General features: G+C 56.3%; 2 protein-coding genes across 4 annotated transcripts; one reads left to right on the forward strand and one right to left on the reverse strand.

Annotated features, from left to right (window-relative positions):
* Window positions 1-1,086: 1,086 nt before the first annotated feature.
* On the forward strand, window positions 1,087-2,582 carry SH3BGRL3 (SH3 domain binding glutamate rich protein like 3). Its single transcript, XM_079936197.1, has 3 exons — window positions 1,087-1,258; window positions 1,839-2,006; window positions 2,120-2,582. Exons 1-3 carry the CDS (start codon window positions 1,091-1,093, stop codon window positions 2,183-2,185), a joined length of 402 nt encoding a protein of 133 aa, XP_079792323.1. The 5' UTR covers window positions 1,087-1,090; the 3' UTR covers window positions 2,186-2,582.
* A 487-nt stretch (window positions 2,583-3,069) lies between these two features.
* On the reverse strand, window positions 3,070-25,427 carry UBXN11 (UBX domain protein 11). 3 transcript variants are annotated; one of them, XM_079926239.1, is made up of 15 exons: window positions 25,404-25,427; window positions 21,147-21,252; window positions 20,373-20,401; window positions 19,700-19,798; window positions 17,152-17,252; window positions 16,650-16,704; window positions 16,107-16,183; window positions 14,089-14,197; window positions 6,659-6,873; window positions 6,285-6,362; window positions 5,235-5,352; window positions 5,007-5,110; window positions 3,709-3,758; window positions 3,494-3,634; window positions 3,191-3,413 (listed from the first exon to the last, which is right to left on the reverse strand). In XM_079926239.1, the coding sequence occupies exons 2-15, from the start codon at window positions 21,215-21,217 to the stop codon at window positions 3,257-3,259; spliced, it is 1,404 nt and encodes a 467-aa protein (XP_079782365.1). In that variant the 5' UTR covers window positions 21,218-21,252; window positions 25,404-25,427; the 3' UTR covers window positions 3,191-3,256. The 3 variants fall into 3 exon arrangements, with proteins under 3 accessions (XP_079782366.1, XP_079782367.1, XP_079782365.1); XM_079926240.1 differs by lacking the exons at window positions 16,107-16,183; window positions 20,373-20,401; window positions 21,147-21,252; window positions 25,404-25,427 and having other exon boundaries at window positions 3,070-3,634; window positions 19,700-19,729; XM_079926241.1 differs by lacking the exons at window positions 16,107-16,183; window positions 19,700-19,798; window positions 20,373-20,401; window positions 21,147-21,252; window positions 25,404-25,427 and having other exon boundaries at window positions 3,070-3,634; window positions 17,152-17,269.
* Window positions 25,428-26,225: the final 798 nt, after the last annotated feature.

Here is a 26,225-nt window from a genome sequence, read left to right on the forward strand (position 1 = left end):
TTTGGCAGGTCCAGCCTCAAGTCTATTTCTACCACTTCTGCTCCTCTGTCTTTCTGTGGGGACAGATAAGATCTCTTCCCACAGCACTTTCTGTTGGGTGAAGCTGCCCTGAGTCACAGAGCAAGTTTGTCATTGAGTTTCAGTAATCCTCTGAGGAGGAAGTCTTTGCCTGTGGGTTGCTGTAAGGAAGTGGCTTCCCCAGGGCAAGGCAGGACTCTGTGTTTGCCTCCAGGAGCTAGGGTTGTCTTCCTGGGCTGTTCTCGGAGCCCTGGACCTGGGAGGACTAATGAGGGGTGTCATGTCCAACCCCAGACAGATGGCTGGGGGTCCAATGTTGGGCTGGTTGCTTCCTCTGCACCCTGTGCCATCTTCTGCGAGGAGTTGGGGTGGGGCTGGGGCCACCCCAAGACCAGCAGTGTATCTTTAACAAGGGCCCAGACTCTCAGGAGTCCTGACACCAACCTCTACCTCCACCCAGTCCAGAACTAGAAACCTCTTTCATACCTTGGCCTCCATCTGGCTCTGTGAGGGTGTGGCCCCGTCTCCTGCCACCACCCTGACTTGTCTAAACCTGCCGATCTGAGCGGAGATGAACTCTGGGGAAATCTCTAATCAGAGGCCCTCCGTGCTGTGGTGTGCCGCGGGGTTAGCTACGTGTGGGTGGCCCCTGGGGCAGTGTGTGCGTGTTGGGGTCGGGGGGCATCCCGTGAAGCGAAGCTCCCTAGCGGGGTAACTTTGGGTTTGAAAACAGCCCAAGACTTCAAAGCCCGGAGCGGAGCAGCGCTGTCGTGGCACCGGGGGTGGGTAGTTAGTTGGGTGCAGCAAACCCGCGCGAGGCTGAAGGGGAGGCCTCTGCCAAACCCTCACCCACGCCCTCCCCGGCCCTTCCTGCCGTCAGCTCGCTCCCCAGCCTCACACTGTCAGCCCCAGCTCGGAGGGCTGAAAAGGGCGGCCCTGCGTGGGACAGGGGTCCTCGGTGCGCCCGGTCCCCAAGGGGGGCGGGAGGGGGCCCGGCGCTGCGTGGGGCGGGGTCGCGCAGGCCCCGCCCCGGCCGTGCGCCTGTCCGTGCCGCCCATTGGTCCCGAGAGCTATGACTCGCGGGCTGAGCAGGAAGGAAACCGCTCCCGAGCGCGGCGGCCTCGTCTCCAGGCCGTGCAGCTGCTGCCACCGCTACCCCGTCTGCCTGTCGGCCCGTCGGCCCATCCGCAGCATGAGCGGCCTGCGCGTTTACAGCACGTCGGTCACCGGCTCCCGCGAAGTGAGTGCGCGCCCTGGGGTAGAGCGCTGGTGGTGGTCCTGTTGCTCTGGACCCGGCGCCTGGGACCCGCCCCCAGGGCGGGGGCGGCGAGGTGCTGGACACGGCCTCCTGAGTTGGGTGGGGGCAGGCTCCGCGGCCCCATCCTGAACACCACCTTCGGGCATCCTGGGTCGTCTGCACACCCACTATCAGGCTGAGCCTTGACCATGTCCTTATCTTGCCCTTCCTCTCCTCCACTGTGTGTGTGTGTGTGTGTACCTGGGGGCGGAGGTGGCGCCTTACCCGTCTCCACCCAGGCCTGCCCTGCTTTCTCTTTGCCGAGCTCCTGGCTCTCCCCACCCTTAATTTATCTCTTATGTTTACTGACTCCCCTCCTCATGGTTGGTGGTCCCTCTCTCCTTCCACACCACCACAATCCTGACTCCTCCTCCCAACTCCTAGTGGCCAGAACCCTCCCCTAGGGCGTGGAGCGCGACAGGGGGACAAAAGCTCCTGGCCACACTCTCTTTTTTTCTGCCCAGGGTTCCCCCCATAAACCCTCTAGTCTGCTCACTAACCCCTGCCCGCCCTTTGCCCCCAGATCAAGTCCCAGCAGAGCGAGGTGACCCGCATCCTGGATGGGAAGCGCATCCAGTACCAGCTAGTGGACATCTCCCAAGACAACGCCCTGCGGGATGAGATGCGAGCCCTGGCGGGCAACCCCAAGGCCACCCCACCCCAGATTGTCAACGGGGACCAGTACTGTGGGGTATGGGCCTGGGGGTTGGGGATGGAGGGAGTGTTGTAGGAGGATACCAGCCAGAGTCAGACCTGAGACAAAGCACCAGTACTCAGGTGACCACCTCTTGTCCCCTCCCCCAGGACTATGAGCTCTTCGTGGAGGCTGTGGAGCAAAACACACTGCAGGAGTTCCTGAAACTGGCCTGAGCCGAGTCAGCCCCCTGGACTCCATCACCACGTTCCCCCCAGCCATCACCCATGAAGGACCTTGTGACAACTCCGTTATTCCTAACCTTCCGACCTTGGAGCCCCTCCCCCCAACCCAAGATCTACCGCCTCCCCTAACTGTAGCTCCCTCTTCTCTATTCAAAGGCGACATTCCTTACCCACTAGTCTCAAAGGCAACATTCCTTACCCACTAGTCTCAGAAATTGTCTTAAGCAACAGCCCAAGTGCTGGTTGTCCTCAGCCTGGCCCTGAGGCTGCCACCCTGCCTGGCACTGGCTGATAGGCACCTTTCTTGGTTCCATTAGCCAGGGCTCTGCCAAAGGCCCCGCAATCCCCATCCGGGAGCACCGCAGAAACAATTAAAGGTTCCATTCCATTGGCATCGTGTCTTTGGTGTGGCGTGGACATCCTGGGTCCCTGCTCTGAGCAAGTCTGGTAGATGTGATTGTGCCGAGGCTGTGCTCTCGTGTGGCACCTCTGTGTGCGATTGACAGTGCGTGTGTTTGGATATATGTCCAGCACACACATACCTGTGTGGACCAACGGTTTCTAGAGAGTGTGGGTGGGTCACCCTCCAGTGCACATGCACGTGATGGTGTCCATTACCTTGGTGTATACTGCACGTTTGCATGCCAGTCAGTAACGCGGCTGTGCCTCGTGGCCACCTGCCTGTGTCCCAACAGCTCGGCTAGGTGTGGGTGTGTCATGGAAGTGGGTGCCCAGATGCAGTTCTGTCAGCGTTGGGGCAGTGGCTTTGATGCATAGTGTTGAAGTGTCCCCACGTGCTTGTGGTCCTGCGTGTGTCTGTGCGCAGGGATCTGCACACTGGCACAAGAGGCGCTGGCCTGGGGCGGGCCCTCTCTCCCCTGGAGCAGCTTAGCCCTTCTGGGCAGAAAGAGGAACCTAGAGGACAAAGACCCAGCGGCCAGGCCCGCCAGCTGGGGCTCGAGTTACAGAGGGGCGGCGCCGCCCCCTCCTCGGCGGAGCTAGTGCTGCTGGGCTGCCCTGCCAAGAGAGCCTCGCAGAGCAGCCGGCGTTGGGGTGGGCGCTTTATTCGGGGCCGGGGGCGGGCAGCGGAGCCCGGCGCGCCCGAAGCAGCAGCGTGGCGTTGGGCACCAGGCCCGCGGCCTGCAGCGTGAGAGCGTCATTGTGGTAGACTGTGGGCGGGAACGTACTGAAGATCTCGAAGGTGGTGGCCTCCACGGCCCTGGGGACAGGGAAGAACGAATCAGGCCGGGTCGTGGGGCCAGAGCCCCGCTGCGGACGCCAGCTGAGCCCCGCGCCCACCTGGCCTGTGCAAGCAGGGTGCGCACATCACCGACTGTGTCCTCCGGCCGCATCAGCAGCAGGAAGGCCTGCTCGCCATTCTCAGACTTGATGCGCAGCGTGGAGAGCGCGGGCACGGGTGACTCCGGAGACTCCTGGCTCCTGTGGACCCAGAGGCCGTCAATACCCCCTGGTAGCCCAGTCCCAGGGTCCTCACCTCTCCACTCTGCCCTCACCTCTCACGCTCAGCAGCCAAGGCAGGCGTCTCCACCACGATCTCCTGGATCTGGACACACAATGGGCAGCATCGATGGAGTGGACAGAGCCCTGGGCCCTGCCGGTCACACTCTCCCCCCAACCCCTACAGGGGACTTCTCCTGACCAGGGATGGATGAGACCAGTGAGCCAAAGCGGGAGGGGGTATTCTGTGTAAATGGGGGCCCAAGGAGAGGAAATAGAAGGGAAGCTTTGGGAGGTAGCCCCATCGTTCCCTTCCCTCATTCTAGTGGGGAAGACAGAACCCCACACAGTGACCAGGCTGGGTGCCTAACCTAGGAAGGCTTCCCCAGGGAAGGCTTCCCTGGGGAAATGACACTTGAGCTGTGACTGAAGGATGAAGAGGAGTCCTTAGAAATGGGATGGGGGGCAAGGATATTCCAGAGAGCATAGGTCAGGGAAGACTTCTGAGAAGAGGTGATATATTTGAGAAAGTGTCAGCATTCATGTGGCTGAAGCTGGAAACCAGGTTGGACTGGAAAAAAGAAAAGGTTAGAGGTGGCAAGAGGACCAGAAAGGAATGACAGGCCTTACCTAAGAACCACTGGAGGGTTTCAACAGGGAAGAGCCAGGATCCAATTTGCATTTTTAAAAGAGCACAGAGGCTGCTGGGGGAGGATGGCTGGCAGGGCGGGAGTGGAAGTGGGAGGCCAGTGAGGGGCCACTGCAGTTGTCTGGGAGACACTCTGGGGCCTAGGCTAGGATGGTGGGCGGGGGGAATGGAGAGAAGAGATGGATTCGGGAGCAGTTCTGGGGATAGACAGATCTGACAGGACTTGGCCACTTGTGGTGAAGGCAGAGTCCTGGGAAAGGGGTTTGGTATCTTTCACAGGTGGAGACGAGGGAGGAGTAGCAGGATAGTGAGTGAGGAGAGAGGATGATGAGACCTGTGAAGGCCAGGAAGGTGTATTTCGGTCTGGACCTCAAGAGGGTGGCCTGAACTTGGGCTCACCCCCAACCTAGACTCCCGACTTTCCCACTCTTACAGCCACACTCCTGCGTTGGCCAGTTGCTCTCTGGTCCCAGCTCAGAGAGACCAGTAGACAGTCTTGAGAGCTCACCAGCTCCATCGTTTCCAGGAGACAGGGGAACAGCTCTGAGGAGCTCATCTCTCCATCCAGGCCATCCTCAGGGGCCCTCAAGCCTGAGCCTCCAGGTAAGCCGCTGCTCCGGTAGGCTGGGCCAGGGTTGATGGTAAAGCCGCCCCCCCGCCCCCCTACCCCGCCAATAAGGCTGGGGGAGCCAGGGCTGGACTCACCTTCAGGGTGTCCCGGATGGGGCCTCGAATGTCAATCACCTCGCCTTGTCGGATCACTAATTTGGGCAGCCTGTTCAGAAACTTCTCGGCGGTCATCCTGGAGCCTGCGGAGAGGGCATTGGGAGCCTTGGCCGGGGCAGAGACTGTGTGTGATGGTGGAGGAGGCTACCTGGAGCTTGTCCTGCACAGTGCCCCCACCACCTGGCTCAGCCTCAGGGCCGAGCTCACCTGGGTGCTCCATCCTGTCCAAGGGCTTTCGAATCCTCTGCCAGCCTACCACTCGGCCCTCGCCAGGGAACGGGTCCAGCCCATTCTCTGGGTAGACCTGATTGCGCAGGTCACTCACCTGTCAAGAAGGAAGGGAAACAGCGGCTGGCACAGCTCTTCAGCCCTGAGCTCCATGCCCACCCCTACTTGCCCAAACAGAGGAACAGGCCCAAGGGATGGTCTGATGCAATCCCCATTTTATAGATGAGGAAACTGAGGCCCTGGGAAAGAGCAGGAGAGCTGCAGTTCATGCTGCTCCCACCCACCTGAGCCCTGCTCTTCCTGCAAGCTCCCCTCATCACTCCAGCTGCAGCCACAGTACTGACATCCTCCTCACAGAGTCCCTCTCGGGAGCAGACCAGGAGGGGAGGGATGAGGGTGTTAGGAGAGGGCAAAGCCCTGCTTGGCATGAACTACCTCAAACACCCCTGGTCGTGACTCACGCTATTTTCCCCCTCACACGCTCTCACTGTGGAACTAACGCACCACCCTCTGGGACACAGCCTCATGTGCTCCCATCACAGCACCCTCATCTCACTGCCGACTGCCCCCACAGCAGGGGGCCGGCTCCATCTCAAGTCCTTTAGTCCCAACGTTTGCCCCCCAATGGCACTACCTTCCACCCCAACCAGGAGGCTCCAGGAGCCTCTGGGGGGAGCCAGGACAGTTTTACGTGGACTCCTCACGTTCCCCAGTCTGTCCAGGTGTCCTGAATGCTGGGGAGGAGGGGCAGTGGTGCCACGCAGCTGAGGGCTCTGCTTTCAGGATGCCAGAAGGGGGCGCTGCCTGCTGTTCAGCTGCATACCTTCCCCACTGCTGATGCGGCAAGTATGGCCACGGCAGCCTTCCCGCTCCCTTCCCAGCCCCGTTTCAGGCTCACCCTCCTTCTGGAGGTCATCAGACTGGGGTCTCTGAGGTGGGGCCGTGCCCCTAGGTGATGCCTGAGGAAGCATTCCCACCCCCTCCAAAATCCCCACACTGGGAGTGAGTGGTTTGAGGAGAGCCCATCACCTTAAAGGGGACCCCGTCAGGGTACAGCCGCTGGAGCTCTGACGGGAAGAAGCCATCCAATATGTCTCGGAGGCAGCGCTGCAGGGGGAGAGGTAGGGTGAGGCCTGGCTGGCCCTGTGCAGTGCCCTACACCCTGCTTCCTGTCTAGATGGCAGGCTCTGGGCCCCGGGATCGTGGGGCCAATTACTCTCTGGATCAGACTCTGGAAACAGAGTCCCAGGACATGGTTGGGGTGGGGGGTGGTTCTGGAGGTTCTGCATGAGCCTGGGTGCTGGGGGTGAGCTGGGCCCATCATCTCCAACTAATGGTGAGCAGGGGGTGGGCCACCACAGTGGCTTGAGGGTGCACAGGCCTGTCCTCCCCGTCACTCCTACCTGTGTGGAGGGATCGTGGAAGGGCCGGAAGGGCCCATCGAACATCACGATGCCATTCCGGTAGAGCTTCAGTGGGATGGGCTCAAGGACACAGTGTGGCACTCTGCTGGGCATTGGTGTCAGCTGGGTGTCACTGTCTACCGCCAGCTCACTGAGATCCTTCAGGCTAGCCAGCAGCCTGTCAAAGTCTACCTCGGGGGGTACCAGTGAGTCTCCTGGCAAAGAGGATTGACACCCATGAGCCTCTCTTCATGGCTGCTGTGTGCTCCAGATCCCTGGCTTCCACAGCCCCCTCCTATGCTGGGCACGGGCCTTAGCATCTCTTTAAGTGACCACCTGGGGAGGAGGAAGGACAGCTAACACTAGATAATAATAATAGCTGTCTTTTAGTGAGCATTTACTTTGTGCTAGGGGTTTAACATCTATTATCCCATTTCTTCATACCAACCCTATGCTGTAGGGACTATAAACATCCCCATTTTCCATATTAGGAAACTAAGGGTTAGAGGTTAATGGCTGGCCTAGGGACACACACAGTAAGTGGCAAGAGCGGGATCAGATCCCAGATCAGATGTGCCAGGCACTGTGTTAGCAGCTGAAAGGCACAGTGCAGAGTTCCCAGCGGTCTGGGCTCAAATTCCAGCTCCTCCACTTCTACCTGTGTGACTTTGGTCACGTCATTTAACGCTCCGCACCACAGCATTCTCTTCTAGAAGGTGACGATGATAGGACCAGGATGGCTGTGAGGGTCCAAGATGACCACGTAAGAATTCCAACAAGCATCTGTCTGTGTTAGTTATTGTTGCCAGCTCTACCGTGCACAAATGGACCTCAGGCCAACCCAGAGGCCACGCAGCAGGGGTTATTTATCTCCATTTTATACATGAGGAAACAGGCCCACAGAGATGAAAAATGATTTGCCTCAGGCCACTTGGCAAGTTAGAAGAGGGGACTGACCCTGGAGTCTGTTCTTTCCACCCATCTGCACCATCAGGAGACAGAGGTGAGGGTCGGGACACCTGCTGGACAGGACATGGGAGACCTTGGGTTGCACATGTATTTGGCCTCCTCTTCTGACAAATGTGTTGTCCATAGAGCTGCTCATAAGGTTCACGGGGTGCAGGTGGGGTGATGAGGCAGCCAAGACAGATGCCAGAGCAGAAAGGATACAGGGCAGGTGGGGTGCTGCTGGGGGACAGGCCAGGAGCTTGTTCTCAGTCCTGAAGGGATCTTGCCCTGAACTAAGTCATCTACTAGGGTGTAACCCTATAAAACACTGGTGACTTTCTGGGCCTTCTTGGAAGCTGTTTTTCACCAGGACAGCCAGGCTGAGGCAGGATGTGGGTCAGGACTCTGGGGACCCAATTCCTTTCCCCACAGTGGTGCAATGGCTGTACCGGGGAAGTACAGATGTGGGCGGCCCTGTTTCCTGTTGCCTTTGTGGCTGCTGAAACGGTAGGCCCCAGCTGGCCTTCCCTTCTCCCCTACATCTCCTACTGCTGCAGGGGCTGCACCTGCGCCCCCCTCTTCCTGGGGTCCCCTGGAGTCCCTGAGAGTCCCAAGAAAAACTCACAGAACATCCTGGATATCCCTGATATGAGCCAGAACAATACCGAGACACTATTTTCCTTTAACAGCTGACTAAGTACTTTCAGAACACCCAGGTAAACCTGAAAATAACAGCAGAAAAGCTCATCACTGTCAACATCTGCCCCCATCCCTATATTCTTACAGATGGGAAAGTGAGGCCTAGAAAGTCACATGACTCGGTCAAGGCAGGCCACACAGCACGGCCAACAGGACGACTCAGAGGCGCGCGGACTGCTAATCCCGCTGCCTCCTGGGGACTGGGCTTTTTCAGGGAGCTGAGGTGTCGACAGGGGAAGGGGCAGGTGGAAACCCAGGGGAGGATGCCAAGAAGCAATGAAAGAGAAAAGGAAAGTTGGCGGAGAAAATCAGCCCGGAAGGCTCTCAGCCAGGGCTCGGGGGTGGAGAAGTGAAAGCAGGGTGGGCCTGGCAGGTATCAGATGCAGCAGAATGGAGGTGACACAAGGGGCCCAGGAGAAGGAACCGCCGCTCTGGACAGACCAGGGCTAAGAGAATAAGGCAGGAAGAGCCTGGCATCGCCACCTCACAGCCAGGAGTGCTCAACAAAAGCCTGGCCCCGTGCAGCCACGTCACATGGGATGAGGCAGGTCAGAGGTCAAGTGAGGCATTTCCTCTCTGAGCCGCAGCTTTCTTTTCCAGGGAATGGGTAGATAACAGAGATCTTCATCCTGCCCGCAAGATCCAGGGGTGAACTGACTGTGATGATGACTCAGCATTTACTATGCCAAGCCCCAAGAGGCAGGTCTTCTTCTCCCATTTTACAGATGAGGAAACTGGGCCTTGTAAGGTGACATGCCCCGGGTCATGCAGCTTGCAGGGCCCAGGTGACTCTAAGCCTCTGTCCTCAGTGACCACGCAGGCTTGCCTCTCAGTGTTGGTTCTTCAGATACTGCTCACTGGGGTTCCTTTCCAAGGAGGAGTACAGTGCAGGGAGATCATCTCTGAGGCCTCATCCAACTTCTGAGAGCCCATGATTTTATTTAAAAGGGGAGTGAACAGGCATGGAGATCAAGTCCAAGCTCCTTGGCCCAACTCCCAAGACCCTCAGAGCCCTGGCTCCCCAGGCTGCCCTCAACAAGCTCCCCCACTCACACTCTGAAGCCATACAGCCCGGGCTACCACTTCCAAGCTGTGTGACCCCGGGCACATGGGCCAACATCTCTGGGCCTCAGCTTCCTCTTCTATAAAATGAAGACAATAACAGCCCCACTTTACAGGGTTGCTGTGAGGCTCACAGGAAGTGCCTGGCAGACAGAGCTGTTGTTGTCACTAACACCCCACCCTCTTGATCATCACAGGGCTCAGGTGCCCTCTCACCACCTCCGTGGAGAAGCCTTGCCCGGAGCCCCTGCCCCTGAGCCTGGGCCTCTGTTCCTCCTGGGTTTCTGGAGCCCTTGGGCCCACTCCTGGCCCTCATCACAGGCTGCTGTCATTTTGTTTGCTTATTGGTCTTTCCAGCTACACCAGTCACTCCTTGAACACAGGCAAGAGCAGCCAGCCCTGGGCCTGGCCCACAGTGGGTGCTCAAGACGCACTGGATCCGTCCCTCCACCCCACCACCCCGCCATCCAGCAAGTGCGTCCGCAGCGCCCGTGCCCTGCCAGGCTCTGAGCAGCATGGCCACGCCCATGCCCAGAGTCCTGCCCTCCTCAGGCTCATACTTGAATGAAGGAGACAGGGTGACAAAGAGTGACAGTGGCATGTGTTAAGTGCCACTGTGGGGTTGCAGGGCCCAGAGGAGGGCCAGACCCTGCCCCTAGCGCAGCTGAGTGGTGAGCCTGCCCTGGGCTGGCCCCTCGCACCCTCACCAGGAGGACAACCTGCTGCCGTGAAATCCCGGCAGTGTCCGACGTGCCCCAGCTGGCCCGTCCCAGCACCGCAGGCGAAGGCTGTTGAAAGGAAACAGGCCTGCTATTTCCACCCACCTGCACGCCGGGCCCTGCTCTGGGGACTTCACCTACATTCACTCTGCTCGTCAGAGGAGCCGGCGGGGAGAAAACGGGCTCCGAGAGTCTGGTCACCGCCAGGGCCACAGCCAGCCTGTGACTCGGCAGGAGCTGACTTCTCTGGCCCTTGCTTTGATCATCACGCTGCTTTTCCCCACCTCATCCTGTACAGAGGATCGCCCCAGCGGGCTCTGACCATCCAGGCCAAGGGCACCCAGGCAATGCCTGCGAATCGCCTGCATGTGCACGTGCCCTGGCCTTCGGGTCGAGCCCTGTGCTGGCTCTCTGGAGCACAGCAGGGGTGGAGCAGTAAATGGACATGGTCATCATTCACCGACCGCATGTCCGCCTGAGAGAGCACTCCACGTACTCCACACTGTGGTATTCAGTGCTCTCAGTTCAGGGCCTAGGGGTCAATCGTACCATCTCACCTCACCTCACAGATGAGGATGTGGACTCAGAGGTGAGGCAGGTTCCCCACACAGGTACGATCTGACCCAGGCCCCCCTCTTCAGCCAGAGCCTTTAAGGCTTTCACTGCAACGCAGAGCCCCTAACTACGCGCCCGGGGCAGCTGCAGGGCGGCACAGCGCCTGGCGCCGAGCAGGCACTCCACGCACATGTGCTAGAGCAGGTGGGGTTTGAGCTGAGCTTCACAGGAGGGGAGAAAAGGGGGCAAGGCACTTGGGGGACACAGCACAGGACCGAGCTAGTGGGAGGGTGGGTGGCAGGAGTCCAGCCTGCCTGGGGTCTAGGCCAGGCCATTTCCAGGGGCCCAAGGGCAGCCCAGGGACAGCCCATGGAGGAGTCAGGCTGGCTTCCTGAGCAGGGGAGGGAAGAGGCTCCCACACAGATGCCGGAGCCTGGGCTTGGGGAAAAGGGTTGGGGAGGTGGGCGCTGGGAGTGGGAAGGGGAGATGTAGAGAGAGGGCAGGGACTTGATGAGGGGTGGGGGGGGGGGTGAGGAGCTCAGAGGTGAAGGGTCGGGGGAGCTCAGAGTTGGCTGGAGCTCTCAGCCCTGAGGCTCAACACCTGACCCGAAGGTGGTAGGACCAGAGCCGGAACTGTCCCTTTCATGTCTCCGCATACCCTGAAGCACCTGGCACGGCATCCTGTTTGCTACTCAACATACTGGTGGGAAGGGGTGAATGATCTGGCCTGAGGCCAAGCCCTTGCAAGGCTTCCTCTCCCCTGAGCCCCTTCATGGGCCCAACTGACCCTCCTCCCTAAGAGTCCCAGGCTCTAGAATGTTTGAATCAGCCCCAGTCTGCCTAATACAGATGCCCCAGCTCACCAATCCACTGGCCTGCTGCCCCAGGGCCTGTGGGGAGTGGTACCCAACAGAGGGAGATCCAGAGAAACAAGCCAGAGCATCAGGGTCAGCCAGAGGCTGGCTTCATGGACCCAAGGGCCCTTGGGGCAGGGGCAGGTTGGCACGTGGGGACAAGGCCATAGGGAGAGGAAGGGAAAAAGCCAGGAAAGGGGGGCGGGCAGTCCCAGGAGGAAAAGCTGCTAGAAATGAAAAACATGTTGTTCATCTGTCAGAAGAGCTAAACTGAGCCCCCTCCATGTTGAAGAATCAAAAGGCAAAAGAAGAAAAAGACACAAATCAGGAACTTGTGGCCAGGCTTTAGAACAAGGGGCTTGAGAACAGCCGTACTCTGAGCAAAAACAAACAACACAGAGCAGTTGGGGGCTGCTCTCTTTTTGGGAGGAGAGGGTGGAATCCACAGAACCAGGTCCAGAAACCAGCTGTCTGGTCTCACCCCTTCCCCAAAGGAGCAGGGAGGGCCCCACTGGCCGGAAGGAAGTCTGCCCTCCAACTAGTCAGCAAGGCCACATGAGGCCTGAGCCCAGCTCACCGCACAGGGGCAGTGTGTGTGTGAGTGTGAGTGCGTGCATGCGTGCGTGTGTGTGTCCGTAGTGCTGGCAGGCCTCTGGCCCTGGACCCCAGGAAGGGACATCCTTACAGCTTCTGGCAGTTGCCTAGCAGGGTCTCGCCTCTCACCCAGGGAGAACTTCCCATAGCACTCAGCCCAGGGTTCAGCTCCTGGCATGGCCCAGGTGCCATACAGCTCCCCAGCTTTGCTGTGTCCTAAATGGGACATCTTCCCCGACAGCTGTGCTCCCCAGGGTCATCCCAGGTTCCTCCCACCCCCTCCCTAATGTTCGAGCAATCGTCAAGGCCATGGATTCCCCTCCTAAATCTCTCTGCTCTGCCCCTTCTCACCAGCCCCACCAGTATCACCCTTATGCTGGGCATCATCTCATCTTTGGCCTGGATGACTGTAACCATCTCCCAGTGGGCTCCCAGCCTTAAGTCTTGCCCCCTTCACTCAACAGACTGCTTAAGTGCCTCAGTTTCCCCATCTGTAAAATGGAATAACCCCTGGCCTGTGCCAAGGCTATTTGTGAAAATGCTTTAAAAGTGGCAAATATGGTGCAAATGGAAAGTGATGTTTTTGAAACAAGGGTGAGGGGGTTTTCCCCTGAGATTTAGGGGGAGCTAGCCAATGTGCAGCAGGTGGGACTCTCATGTTTCCAGTCTGGGTTTTTACCCAGCAGGAAACTTATGAAATTAAGAAAGTACAGTTGTCTTCCAAACAGTCCCCTGGGAGCCAAGCTCATGTTCCCATGAGACTGCCACTGCCTTCTGACCATGGAAAACAATGAGAGCTCCCACTTGCGGGGCTGATGACATGCGAGGTGAGTGCTAGGTGTTGCGTCCAACCCACTGACTCGTAGTAACTCCATGGGAAAGAATACACTGATGAGGAACTACTGATCTACTGATGAGGAACTGAAGGCTCAGAGAATGGAACTCGAGTACCCAAGTCACACCTGGGTTAGGCGGTGGTGATGAGGACCCAGGTGTGACCAACAGAGCCTGGAGAACTACCTTCCAGGCAATGACCTCCATTCTTTGAAGAGAATGGACCAGCTTTCAGAAGTGGCCAGTTCCGGGACTTCCCTGGTGGCGCAGTGGTTAAGAATCTGCCTGCCAATGCAGAGGATACGGGTTCGATCCTTGGTCTGGGAAGATCCCACGTGCCGGGGAGCAACTAAGCCCATGTGCCACAACTGAGCCTGTGCTCTAAAATCTGCGAGCCACAACTACTGAGCCCGCGAGCCACTACTGAAGCCCGCCCGCCACAGAGCCCGTGCTCCGCAACAAGAGAAGCCACCACAATCAGAAGCCCACACACCGCATCGAAGAGTAGCCCCCACTCGCCGCAACGCAACTAGAGAAAGCCCGCACACAGCAACGAAGACCCAATGCAGCCAAAAAAAAAAGTATATATATATATATATATATATATATATATATATATATATATATTATATATATATATAAAGGAAGTAGCCAGTTCTATGGCCCCAAATCTCTGGAGTGCATCCCTCGGGATATTAGCAGTTGAGTTAAAAATAAAACGTGGTGGAGGCCCAAAGATGCAGGTAGATTTCAATAGTTTGCTACAAATGAACCTGGAAAGGGAGTCCACAGAGGAGACCAAGCCCCTGGCCTAACGGCCAGCTTCCAAAGCAGGGGGATTGCTTCTAAAGGCCACAGCTTTTAAATGGGTGACATTTTGTAAACTATGGTGCCTGAGACAAATGAGGTCTTGTTACGTTTTGTATCCCTGGGTCCCTGGAGCCTTAGAAAGATGAGCAAGCAGAGTCTAGGGTTAGGTGGTCAGGGATGGAGGCTGAAGCCTTTCCCTCCTGCTCCTGTGTCAGTGGCAAGCTGTGGGAGGCCTTGGGGCACCTTGTGCTGGGAGAAGGGGCATGAATGAGCTGGCCTCTGGACAGCTGTGGGCCATCGGGAGCTGTAACGGAATTCCCTTTGCAGGAGGGTCCAGGGTGGACCCCGACTTTACCTGGCTTCCAGAACTTCTTGGCTGTCATCCAGTCCCTCTCGCCATCCTCCGAGTCCTCCTCATGCATGGGCTCACCCACCCACTGCAGGCCGTAGTCACCGAGGAACCGCTGTGGGGAGAGAAGAGGGAGATGTCGGGGGCACTGTCAGCTCAGCCCCTACCAGGGGAAAAGGCCGCATCAGCCCAGCCCCCAGCCCTAGGCCTCCGCTCCCAGCCCACTGGATGGGGCGATGGGCCCGGGGGTCTTGGCCACTTCCTGGCTGTGGCCTTGGGAAGCCACCTCACCTCCCAGAGCCTCAGGCTTCTCCTTGTAAAATGAAGCTTGTGAGGACTCACTAAGGTAACTCACGTCATGTCCTTAGTACGGGCCTGGCACAAGTAGGAGCTCGCGTAAGTCCGCCATCATGGCGGCGGGGAGCCATGTGGGTCTGGCCCGAGTGGGAGGAGAGGAAGGGACACCTGCTCTGCAGGTCTGAGAGGACATGTCCCCCCACATGTCCCACACGTGGCCTCTCTAGGGCTGGCCGCCCAGCGCCTTTGCCACAGGAAAACTTCTGAGTTGTCTATGCTTCCTGTTGCTGCTTCCTCACCTCCACTCCTTCCCTCAACCCACTCCAGCCCGGCTTCCATCTCCACAACTGACTGCAACGGCTAACAAGCAGCCCCCCGCAACCTGCCTGCTGCCTAACCCAGCGGGCACACTTCTGCCTTCATCTCTTGCAACATATGTTGTTCTTTTTCAGTTTCAAATCTCTAGCCATCTACACTTAGATGTCCAACAGGCACCTCAAAATGAACTTGGCCCAAACAGTCATGCCTCCCTGCTCCCACCTCCCAAAGCGGGGAGTGGCCCACGTCCCAGCTAGTCTCTAATGTGTTACCCTTTTAAATATTTCACCATATTCCGTACTTGTGTCTCTTCCTGTGTACTTGTTTATGTGTGTCCCCTCTAGACTGTCAGTGCCATGAGGGCAGGGACCCTCTCTGCATCCCAGTGTTTGGCAGGGTGCCGGGCGCACAGGAGGTACTTTGTCTGAGTTTGCTAAATTAACGAAGCAATAAACGTGTGAACAACGTGAACGTGGGAACCCCAATGCCCTCTGCCCTGAGGGGGCAGCCCTGACTCCTGTGGCAGCTGCTCAGAGAAGCCCCACGGGCTGCCGGCAGTCCTAGCAGGCCGCTCAGGGAGCAGCTGTTTACCCACAGCCCTGGGGTATGCACAGGCCTGGGTGGGAAGGGCCCTCAGCTGCAGCTGCTGCTTGGGGGTTTGCGTCTGTGGTCTTAAATTAGGTTGGGGCTTTGGAAAGCAACTCGGTGTGGAGAGGGAGAGGCTAGAACCCCAGGAGGAGCTTCTGGTGGGGCCGGTGAGGCAGTGGGGGGCCTTGACGATGTATGCATGCCTAGGACCCTCCCTTGAGCCTGGGGTCCCTCCAGCTCAAGCCTTGCTGTGTGAACGATGGCAACAAAGGTGACACTGGGTGAGTGAGATGCCACGTCCAGAGGCAGGGAATGGCCATGACCAACGCAGTAAACACGCACAGCCAGGCCCCTGCCAGGTCCTGGGCGCACAGCAACGAGCAGGAGAAAAGTGCTCCCTCCCTCGTTCCCTCGTGGGGTCCACGGTCCCCAGAGGAAGAGAGAGTGGAGCACCTGCCCTGGTCACAGGTGAAGGGGGTCCCCTGGGAAAGGGCTCCCACCTTGACTTGAGACTGAGGATCAGTGAAAACTCGCCAGGGGAAGGTAGAAAAAGAAATTTCAGGTGGAAGGAACAACACGGACCAAGGTCCTGAGGTGGGAAAGAGCTTGATGTGGTCAAAGAAGCAGAGGCAGGTCCCCGTGGCTGGAGGGGAGAGTAGTTCAAGCCGACACTGAGGAAGGGGGAGGGGCTAGCCCAAGCCTGAAATGGGATGGGGGGTGCCCCGGGCCCCTGTGTGGGATGTGCGGTGAGGAGACCCCAGAGAGGTGGGCTCTGACCCAGTCCCTGGGGGCAGACAGCCCTGGGCCGGCACCTCCCTCACCTCCATCTCCCCGACCTGCCGCTGCAGCTGCGCGCACGTGGTCTCCAGCTCCTCCTGCCGCTGCAGGGTCACCGTGCCTTCAGGAAAAGACGGGGAGGGGTTCCTGTGCCCCCCGCATGGAGGTTGCCAGGCCACTTCTGGCCATGACAAGAGCTTTGGCCTGAGGGTCATCTGGAGAAGCTGCTCCACGATAACTCGAGGGATCCCTGGAGAAGCACCTCTTGGCCTCTCGCCCTGACCTTGAGAGGGGAGGCCCTGACTCTCGGGAGGCCACCAGCCCACCGAGCAAGGCTCCTGACGGGGCTGCCTTTCCTCCAGGCTTTGGCTGGCAGGCCCTGTGCTCAGGGCTGGGCTAGGGCTGCGCTCGGGGGACTCAGTCCCACACAGAAGGGCACCGCCCTGGGTGTCACTGCTCCTCTCTGGGCTCCATTGCCCAGACTCCACCACAGGACTCAGCTTGATGCTCTCGGAGCCCTGATACCCAGAGGTCGCCGGCCCAGGGGGTACAAAGGGGGGCTGACCAGCCCACAGAGGGCCTCTTACCCTGGTGCTCCTGGAGGGTCTCCACCAGCTCCTCCAAGGCCCGTATCTTCTGATCCTGCAGCAACGAGACAGGAGGGGAGCAGACCTGGTGGTTCCCAGAGCCCAAGGGAGCCCCTTCCAGATGGGAAGACCCGGCTTAAAGCCCCTGCCCCGCTCTGGCACTGCTCCAGTGCTCAGATGGCCCTTGTGGTCCCACTGAGGTGGGGGCAGGGGGTGGGCACCCCCAAGTGCCCAGCAGTCAGCAGCCACTGCTGCCACCCAGTCTGAGGTCTACGGGCCTTGCTCAGGTGTGGAGAAGACCCCTAGCCTCTCTGCTCAGGTCACAGGGACCCAGGTCAGTCCCGGGCCAGACCTGGCCCTCGAGTTGGGCGGTTTGCTCAGGGAGATGGTTCTAGAACCCATCCACCATGGTCTATTGCAATAGTAGCCTCACTGGCCTCCCCAGCCCAGGCCCTTCCACCCCTCAGACCAGACCCTGGCCCTCTCCCCCCTGGGGCCCCACCTTGGAGAGCATCTCATCCGCCTGGGCCTTCACCTGCCGCTCCAGATCCTGCACTTTCCTCGCCATGGTGGCCATCAACTCCGAGTCGTGGTACACAGGGACTGCCAACCAGACAAAGTCCTCGAGCCTGGGCCTTGAGCTGAGGCTGAGGTATGGGGGTCCAGGGGAGGGGAGAGGGAGTGGGGTCCAGGGGAGGGGAGAGGTAGCGGGCTCCCCAGCAGCAGAAATAAGGGTGGTAACAACTGCTGCCACCGAGATAATGGGGACAGTTCTACACACTTTTCATATGTCAGCTTTTCTGAGGAAATGAACTGTTTTGGGAAACTGAGGCACAGAGATTCTGTAATGCACCGAAGATGTATATACGAGGGAGTGGTACAACATACGGGTTACATCACCTTGAAACGCTGTCAAAAAGTTCACCCTTAGAGCAACTATACTCCAATAAATATTAAAAAAAAAAATGTTCACTCTCAGTTGAATCACTCCTCTAATCTCGCCCCTAATTCACAGGAAATACGTTGGATAGAGGAGCAAGTTAAACAGCACCGGACAAATCACTACGGGGGACATCCTGCGGGACAAGTAGCCCGGACGCTTCAAAAAGTGTCATTTTTTTAAAGAGGCAGGGATTCTGCTCTAAAGAAGTATAACAATCAAATGCAGTGCATGACCCTCAATTAGAACCTAGATCGTGGTGGGGGGGAAGCTATGAGAGATATTTTGGAACACTGGGATGTTAGAGAGTTCCTGGATTGTTCATATTCTTAGGTGAGATCACAGCATCGTGGTTACGTACTTCCTTACTCCTAGAAGATGCAAAGGGAAGTATTTAGAGCTGAAATGTCATGATATCTGCAACTGATTTCTAAATGGCTCATCCAAAAAATACACTTGTGTTCATAACATATGTGTATATGGATAGAAAGCAAATATGGCAAGATGTCACTAACTGTTGAACCTAGGCTGAGGACGTATGGGTGTTTGCTGTACTATTATTTCAACTTTTCTGCTTGCTGACAAATTTTCAAATTAAAACATTTGTGAAAGAAAACAAGAGAGACACACGGGAAGAAACAGGCGCCCTTCTTCCCCTGGATGTTGTCTCTCTCTGTGTGAAGCCGGAAGTGTAGCTGTAACCACGTGACCATGTGGAGCTGACTGGCTCAAGGATGGTTCAGTGCAAAGCTGGAGAAACCTGAACTTCTGACAATGTCTTTGAGCTGTTGTCTCCCTAGGACTTCTTAGTATGTGGGATAATAAAGCCCCCTGATGTTCCTTGGTTGAATCAGTGTTTTCGTTGACTTTAGTCAAAAGCTTCTTAACTGATATATAGACATTTGGGAACTGTCAGCACACGGATGACGGCACATGTTTGAGGCAGAGTGGAGAGAGAGAGGAGATCCCAGGCAGGAGGAACATCACATGGAAAAGCTGGAGCTGGCAGGGAGCCGAGAGGGAAGAGCCTAGGAGGCAGGAGGATGGCAGGGAGGCCGTGTTATGGAGGCCAAGAGCCCGGGGTGTCCTGAGAAGAGGGATCAGGGAACTGTGTGGAATGTTTCCCTGCAGAGAAGTGAGACATGACAGGCAAGCCCTTGACTGTGAGCTTGGCAGGGGCAACCCCTGGCTGAGAGCGGGCTGAGGGGTGGTGGCGGGGGAGAGGCAGAGAGACCTGGGGAACAGCCAGTTTCTGTGGTTGCTGTTGAAAGCATCCCCCCTGGGGTGATGGAGATCCTGGCTTTGTGACAGAATGGCTGTGGGGCCGGGCTCTTCCGGTCTCCTTTTCCACCTCAACCCCTCCCTACCTGTACAGGGGAGGGGGCATTCGGTGCAGGATCAGAGACTGAGAGACAGAAACGGAGACAGAGAGACAGGAAGCTGCTTACCCAAGATATCACAGCTAGTGGAAAACTCTCACCTCATCCCCAGCTCCCCCAGACTCCCAGCTCAGACCCTGCCCCTGCCCAGTGCACCACACAGCTCACCCTGCCAGCCCATGAGTCCCCTGTGTGCAGGACTGCTCAGTCCTACCTCCTCTGGGAAGCCGCCCCAGTGAGCCCCATCCTACTTTGCGCACCTCCACGATTGCAGTGTTGCCACAGCCCTTGGCGGATGGTGTGGGTCAGGCTAGGGGGACTGTCTAGGGCACTTGGGCCTTGTCCAGAGCCCTGCGGAAGCAGGAAGCAGATGCCCGGAGGCTGAGCTTCCCCCTCAGGCCCTTCATTCCTCTTGGACCCTGAATCCTAGAGCCACTGACATCACTCTTGATGGGGATTCCAGCCAGGTGTACTCCAGAGGTGCCAGCCACAGCCCGCCCTGGGGCTTTGCCAGACCTCCTGAGCTAACGGCCGGACCTGTGTGTGGCTTCACGCCAAGCCAGGCTCTGAACAGGTCTGGGGTGCAGGCCCAGGGCCACAGTCAGCCAGGAGTAGAAGCAGCGCCTCTGACCCAGCAGGTGGGAGAAGGTGCCATGCCTCTCAGGGCCTCCCTTTCCCCGGGGCCTCTCCTGCTGCCAGGGACACAGACCCCTTCGGGCCTCTGCACTCACCATGCCTACTCACAGGGGCACCTATGCCACCATAGCAGGAAGGAACAGAGATCCTTTCTTCTGAGCCGTGCGCGTCATTCAGCACGTCCACCTCATCTTCTGCAGACAGGGATGCCCAGGTCACTGCTCTGGGGCTGAAGCCCAGGCGAAACGGGGGCCCTGGGCCCTGGTCAAGATGAAGCAGCCTGTTCTCTGTCCCCCCAGCATATGAGGATAGAAAACTTGGGACGCTGGAGAGCAAGGATCCAACCAGAACAGGCCTCTTCTTGGAGTTCTCCCAACCCGGCTCCCTGGGGGGACCTGGGTGGCCAATGCCAGCACCACGGTGGGGGCTAAAGGAGGGCTGGGATGCAAAGGTCTGAGCCTGCGGGAGGCAGGGCAGCAACGTGAGGACTGGGCTTCAGGGAGAAAAAGCTGTAATGGGCTGCAGGTGGCTGTCGGAGAAGGAGGGCTGGGGTCTGCCCCCCTCATGGCCCACCCCACGGTGAGTGGAGGGGTTCAAATGTTAGTGATGACATCTCCACTAAGGGTGTGGGGTGTCCAAATCCGAGAGCTGCAGATAGCACTGCAGTTGGCCAGCCACTCTGGCTGACGGGAGCTCATCACGCTCTTTCTCTCCATCTGCCCAAGTGCAAGGACATGAGGAGGACACGAGGGCAGAGCCCACACTTACCATTTCCGTACATTTTTATATCTCGCCTCCTGGGAATGGGGCAGGAAGGAGAAGGAAGACAGACAAGTTAGGACCCCCTGGATTGCCCTCGGGGGAGGCTCTGGCACCAGGTCCCCCATCAATCCTAAAGAAGGTGTCTTCTGAGGACATCCACCCCCAAATCCCATCCCGGCCCAGGGGTGAGCCAAGGGGCAGGCTTCAGGGTGTCCGACTCCTCCCAACAAAGAAGGATGGTGAAGAGCTGAAGGGCAGAGCCTTGGAGAGAAGATTACAAGAGTCCCCAAGCCCAGGAGCGCAGCCCCAGCTCTGCTCTGAAATGGCTGCAGGACCCCAGGCCTGTCACTTAACCTCTCTGGACTTCCTTGGCCATGATGCAAATGACTCAAAGTGGGCTTCAGAAGAGCAAGGAGAGAGGTAAAAGAATGCTTTGAAAAGATGAAACTGATAGATGAACAAACAGGATTCTCTTCACTGAGAGCCCAGCATGTGGCCGAGCCTGGAACAGGTGGGCCAGCAGTGTTTGAAGAACTAATTCATGACCAGTGAATAAACAGACGGATGCCGCCACCTCGCTAAATGGCACAGCCCAGTGTGTGCTTAGACACATGGAGAGCCTCCCAGAAGAAGGTTCGAGAAAGATAAGGTGATCAGAGAGAGATACATAACTTCTTATCGTTTTCCTCAGGACACTAGGAGTCAATCTCCTAGTCCACGGGAGGAGCCGGGAGGAGGCAGGGGCATGGACACAAAGATCCCACGAGGCCAGTTCCTTACCCCGGATTCACAGGCTCCGAATGCAGAGGCACTCGCCGGGTCTTGCCAAGGGAGGCCAAAGGTGAGCTCATAATTCTACTTCTAGTCTCTAGCTGTCAGGAACTCCCTGAGAAGAAAGAAGTCAGCCCTTGGGGACAGTCACTCAGGACCAGGGAGCGGCCTGAAACTTCTTCTGCCCTGGCTACTTTTCCCAGGAGGGAGCACTGTCCAGGGAGTGGCACCCCTCACTTCTTCCTACTGCCTCTGCAGAAGTTTCTGGAGGCGGCCTGGCCTCAGGATCCCTATGCTTGACGTCCACCTGCTCCGCTGGATGTCCAGCTCTCTGCTCTGCTCTTGGAGGTCTCTGGCCTAGCAGTGCTTGGGAAAGGGCGATGGGGGTAGGATGGGGTGCAGAGGTGGGCCGGAAGCCTGGGACTTCCCCAGACTTCAAGCCCTGGCACAAGACTACCCAGCAGGCCTGGGGCTTCTGTCTATCTACCAAGGAGCTGGTCATCATGCCCAGGTGTCCCCTCCCCTCCTACCAGAACCAGGGGCCACCTCCAACTTCTCAGAGCCAGAGAGGGGCAACCCCAAGGCAGGATTCTACCAAGACACCACCTGCATGGCAGGGAGGTCAAGAGCCCAGACCCTGGATAGGTTCTGCCATTCCAGTATAGCCTGTGCCTCAGTTTCCTTTAGCGTGAAGTGGGGATGGTAATAGTACCAGCCAGGTAGGGGTAACACACGTAAAGCACCCAGCCCAGTGAGGCGCTCGAAGGAATTACTCAAAATGTGAATTGTGGCTGCCGCTGTTATTGGCACACGGAAGGCCCTCATAAATGCCGATTTCCCTTCCTTTCCTCTTCCTTCTGGAAAGATGAATGAACATCAGGGATGCAATTAACGGTCACTATTCAGTGAATTAAATATCACGTGGCTAATGTCTAGAAATCGAAGAATCAAACGACCTCCATCAGGGCCTGAATCAAGTCTTCCGTTCCACTTTGGAGATGTGTGGCACTGGCCTCCACCAGCCCCTGAATCTGCCCAGCAAGGGGACCTGCATCACCAGGAGGCAGCTCCCTTGGTCTTAATTCTGGAGTTTGGGACTCATGCCCCGCCCCTTTCTCAGAGGTGCCCTCCAAGGACAAGGTCCAGAGTTTCCTGATCTCCATCATCCAGCATCCAGCCTCCCAAACCTGCCCCCAGCCTGCCTGGTTCCTGCCGTCTTGTCCGGGCATCCTCAGGGTATGTGTGGCCAAGTGTGACGGCCCCTGTGGCTCCCTTCACCAGTCTCCACACACTGCCAGAGGAATCTTCTTAAACCCAAAGCTGACATGTCACTTCCCTGCTCAATACTCCCAGTGGCTCCTTCTCACCCACAGAAAAAAAAATCATGGATGATCTGGTCGCTGCCTGTGTCTCTGGACCTCACCCATCATCACCCACGGTCCCCCCGCATCCCACCCTCCACTTGAGCCACTCTGAACTGTCGGCCCTGAAATGCACCAGGGCTTTCTTTGCACACATGGCTCCTCAGGCCTGGGACCCGATCCCCCAAAATGGTCTCCCTACTCCTACCCACACCCTTCCCTTGGCTGGCTAACTCCTTTTCTTTTTCTTTTTTTTTTTTTTTTGCTTTTATCTAGTTATATTTTAACTTTTTACTTTAAAATTATTATAGATTCACAGGAAATTAGGACAATAGTAGAGAGGTCTGGTGTATCCTTCACAGTTTTCCCCAATAGTCACATTTTACATGACTATTGTACACAGTATCAAAATCAGGAAATTGACATTGTATAATCTGTGTGTCATTCTATGCCATTTCATCCCCTGTACAGACTCTGTGTAACCACCACTGCAATCAATATGTACAGAGGACTTCCCTGGTGGTGCAGTGGTTAAGAATCTGCCTGCCAATACAGGGGACACAGGTTCAAGCCCTGGTCCGGGAAGATCCCACATGCTGTGAAACAAATAAGCCCATGCGCCACAACTACTGAGCCTGTGCTCTAGAGCCCGTGAGCCACAACTACTGAGCCCACGTGCCACAACTACTGAAGCCTGCGTGCCTAGAGCCCATGCTCCGCAACAAAGAGAAGCCACGGCAATGAGAAGCCCACGTGCCGCAACAAAGAGTAGCCCCCACTCGCCGCAACTAGAGAAAGCCCGCACACAGCAACAAAGACCCAACGCAGCCAAAAATAAATAAATTTATATTAAAAAACGATATGTACAGAACTATTCCATCACCACAAAGATCTCTCTTGTGCTACTCCTTTAGCATCACACTCATCCTCTTCCTCACCACTGTCCCTAACCCCTGGCAACCACTACTCTGTTTCCCATCTCTATAATTTTCTTAACTTCAAGAATGTTATATAAATGGAATCAAATAGCATGTGACCTTTTTTTAAAAAAAATACAGCTTTATTGAAGTATAATTCACACACTTAACTCTTTTAAAGTATACAATTCACTGGTTCTTAGTATATTCATAAATTCAGAGTTATGAAACCACCATCACAATCAGTTTTGGAACATTTTCATCACACTAAAAAGCCCCAGGCACTGTGCCTTTAGTAGTGAAAACTACCCTGCATGAACTCCCACCAGACCTGATTATCCCTCCTTTCTCCAAATTCTCATCACCATAATGACCCCTCAAAAGAAACTGGTCAAAAAGACAGAAATTAATAAGCATTGGCAAGGATGAGGGGAAACTGGAACCTTTGTTGGAATGTAAAATGGTGCAGCTGCTGTAGAAAACAGTCTAGCAGTACCTCTAAAGGTTAAACAGAGTTATCTTATGGCCTCCATGCCTAGTTATATACCCAAGAGAAATGAAAACTTACATCCACACAAAAGTTTGTTCATAAGCAGCATTACTCATAATAGCCAAAAAATGGAAACAACCCAAGTGTTCATCAACCAGTGAATGGATAAACGAATGTGGTATATCCTTACAATGGAATATTATTTGGCAACAAAAAAGGAATGAAATACATACTACAATGTGAATGGACCTTGAAAACATTATGCCAAGGGAAAGAAGTCAGTCACAAAAGACCACCAATTGTTATGATTCCATTTATATGAAATGTCCAGAATGGTCAAATCCATAGAGACAAAGTAGGTTAGTGGTTGCCTAGGGTAGGAGGTGCTAAAGGGAGACGGGGAGGGTGTGGGTGGACTGCTAAAGGGTATAGCGTTTCCTTTTGGGCTGATGAAAATGTTCTAAAACTGACTGTGGTGAGGGCTGCACAACTCTATGAATACTAAAAACAATTGAAATTTACATTTTAAAGGGGTGAAGTATATAGTATATGAATTTTATCTCAATAAAGCTATCACAGGAAAGAAAAGGACCTGGTCTCCAAACCAAAACCAACATCTTCCCTCAAAATAAGCTCCTCCCACTTCCCCCTTCTTAATGGGACCCCGTCATCCAAACACAAAAATTTTCCCTCCTTCTTTCCCTCTTAATCCCATCAGTTACTAAATCCTGCAGGTTAAACTCTGCAAGTCTCTCACACATAGCTCCTCCTCTCCATGACCATTGTTGGCCATCCTAGTGGGACTCTCACTGCCCTTCTTTGGGGCTGTCACAATGGCCCCAAACCGACTTCCCCATTCCAGTCTCACTCCAGGCCAATCCAACACACTGTCTCCAGATCCATTTTCCCATGGATTATAGGATTATCGTCGTCCGTGAGGACGACGATTGTATCTTCCTATCAGCCTGGGGACTCCTGAGCGCAGGGCTGTGTCTCCTCCCTCAGACCGGGGACCCTGAGGACAAAGCCACGTCTACTCCCTTCACTTTGGGGTCCTCCTGGGAGGACTGTGTCTTCCGCCTCAAGCCGGAGGCGGCTAAAAGTTAGGCTGTCTGCCCCTTCAGACTCAAGTTTTGAGAGGAAAGTTCTGTCTTATGCCTCTACATCTTTGGGAGTCAGATTTATCCCCCCACAGGTCCCAGGGCTCTCCAGCGCCGACAAGGACCAGCAGGCTGTACACCTTCAACCCCTAAACCCCCAGCTGGAAGCGCTCACCACGTGACTTCTACCACCAGTCCCGCCCTAGGAGCCGCGTCACCGCCCCCCTGCCTCCACGCGTAGCCACGGTAGGCGGGGGCCCGAATCTGCTCCCAGGGCGCGGGGGGGTCTGCTGGGGGAGCCGGGCCGCGGGTCTCGCATGTCCTCGAGGTTCTCGAGGTGAGGGCCCCAGCCTGTGTGTGTGGTTCCATGGGCAGAAAGGTCTAGGGCCGTGACTCACCACACAGGGTTGCAGAGCCGCCTGCGGCGCCGCCATCTTGTTGTTACACGGTTTCCCAGGCGACCAGGACCCGTGAGCTTCTCATTGGCTAATTCGAGGGGTGTCCCTGAGCAACCAGCAGGCAGCGGAGGCGGGTACAGCCGTCTGTGCTCGAATTCTATTGGCCCACGGAGTCTCAATTCATCGCTGGATACTGCAAATCCCAGAATCCACCGCTCTGAGCGGACTCGGGGTCTGGAGAAATGGAGGGCCGGTTCATGTCAACCCAAGGCACAGAAAGCGGAGAACCTGGGATAAGATTCACGAAGCTGCTGGAAGCCTCTGGACCTGAATGTGTAATCCCGACAATGCCAATCCTCCCAATCAATCCTCCCAATGATTTTGGGAGAAATTACATTTATCCCTCTGAGCCTGTTTTTTCATCTGATCAGTACAGTACTAAGGGGGCAGTTCTTTTAAGCATGAATGGAAATGATGCAAGTACTTAATAAATGTTTCTTAAATCTGAATTTCTCTGCTAACTTCTTGACCAAACGGCGCCCTGAAGGGACGCTCATATTCTATTTCCTTTTTGTGAAAATTTGGGTGAGACTCCCCCTGCCTTTGGATAAGACACTTCGTGTGATTTTGGGTGAAACATTTCCCCTCCCGAGCCTCACATGAAAAAATAAGGTGTCGGATTAAAGCAACTAGAGAGGGCTTCCCTGGTGGCGCAGTGGTTGAGAGTCCGCCTGCCGATGCAGGGGACACGGGTTCATGCCCTGGTCTGGGAAGATCCCACATGTCGCGGAACGGCTGGGCCTGTGAGCCATGGCCGCTGAG

This window comes from Stenella coeruleoalba (genome assembly GCF_951394435.1).
Source record: "Stenella coeruleoalba genome assembly, chromosome: 1".
Taxonomy (NCBI): domain Eukaryota; kingdom Metazoa; phylum Chordata; class Mammalia; order Artiodactyla; family Delphinidae; genus Stenella; species Stenella coeruleoalba.

Excerpts from the sequence above, each read along its gene's own strand:
- UBXN11 (XM_079926239.1), bottom strand. The coding sequence starts at position 21,217 with ATGAGCTCACCTTTGGCCTCCCTTGGCAAGACCCGGCGAGTGCCTCTG. Across the intron at positions 14,198-16,106 it reads GGCAGGTCGGGGAGATGGAG|CGGTTCCTCGGTGACTACGG; the intron begins GTGAGGGAGGTG and ends CTCTCCCCACAG. Across the intron at positions 5,353-6,284 it reads CTGACGGGGTCCCCTTTAAG|GTGAGTGACCTGCGCAATCA; the intron begins GTGATGGGCTCT and ends CCTTCTTGACAG.
- SH3BGRL3 (XM_079936197.1), top strand. The coding sequence starts at position 1,091 with ATGACTCGCGGGCTGAGCAGGAAGGAAACCGCTCCCGAGCGCGGCGGC. Across the intron at positions 1,259-1,838 it reads CGGTCACCGGCTCCCGCGAA|ATCAAGTCCCAGCAGAGCGA; the intron begins GTGAGTGCGCGC and ends CTTTGCCCCCAG. Across the intron at positions 2,007-2,119 it reads ACGGGGACCAGTACTGTGGG|GACTATGAGCTCTTCGTGGA; the intron begins GTATGGGCCTGG and ends CCCCTCCCCCAG.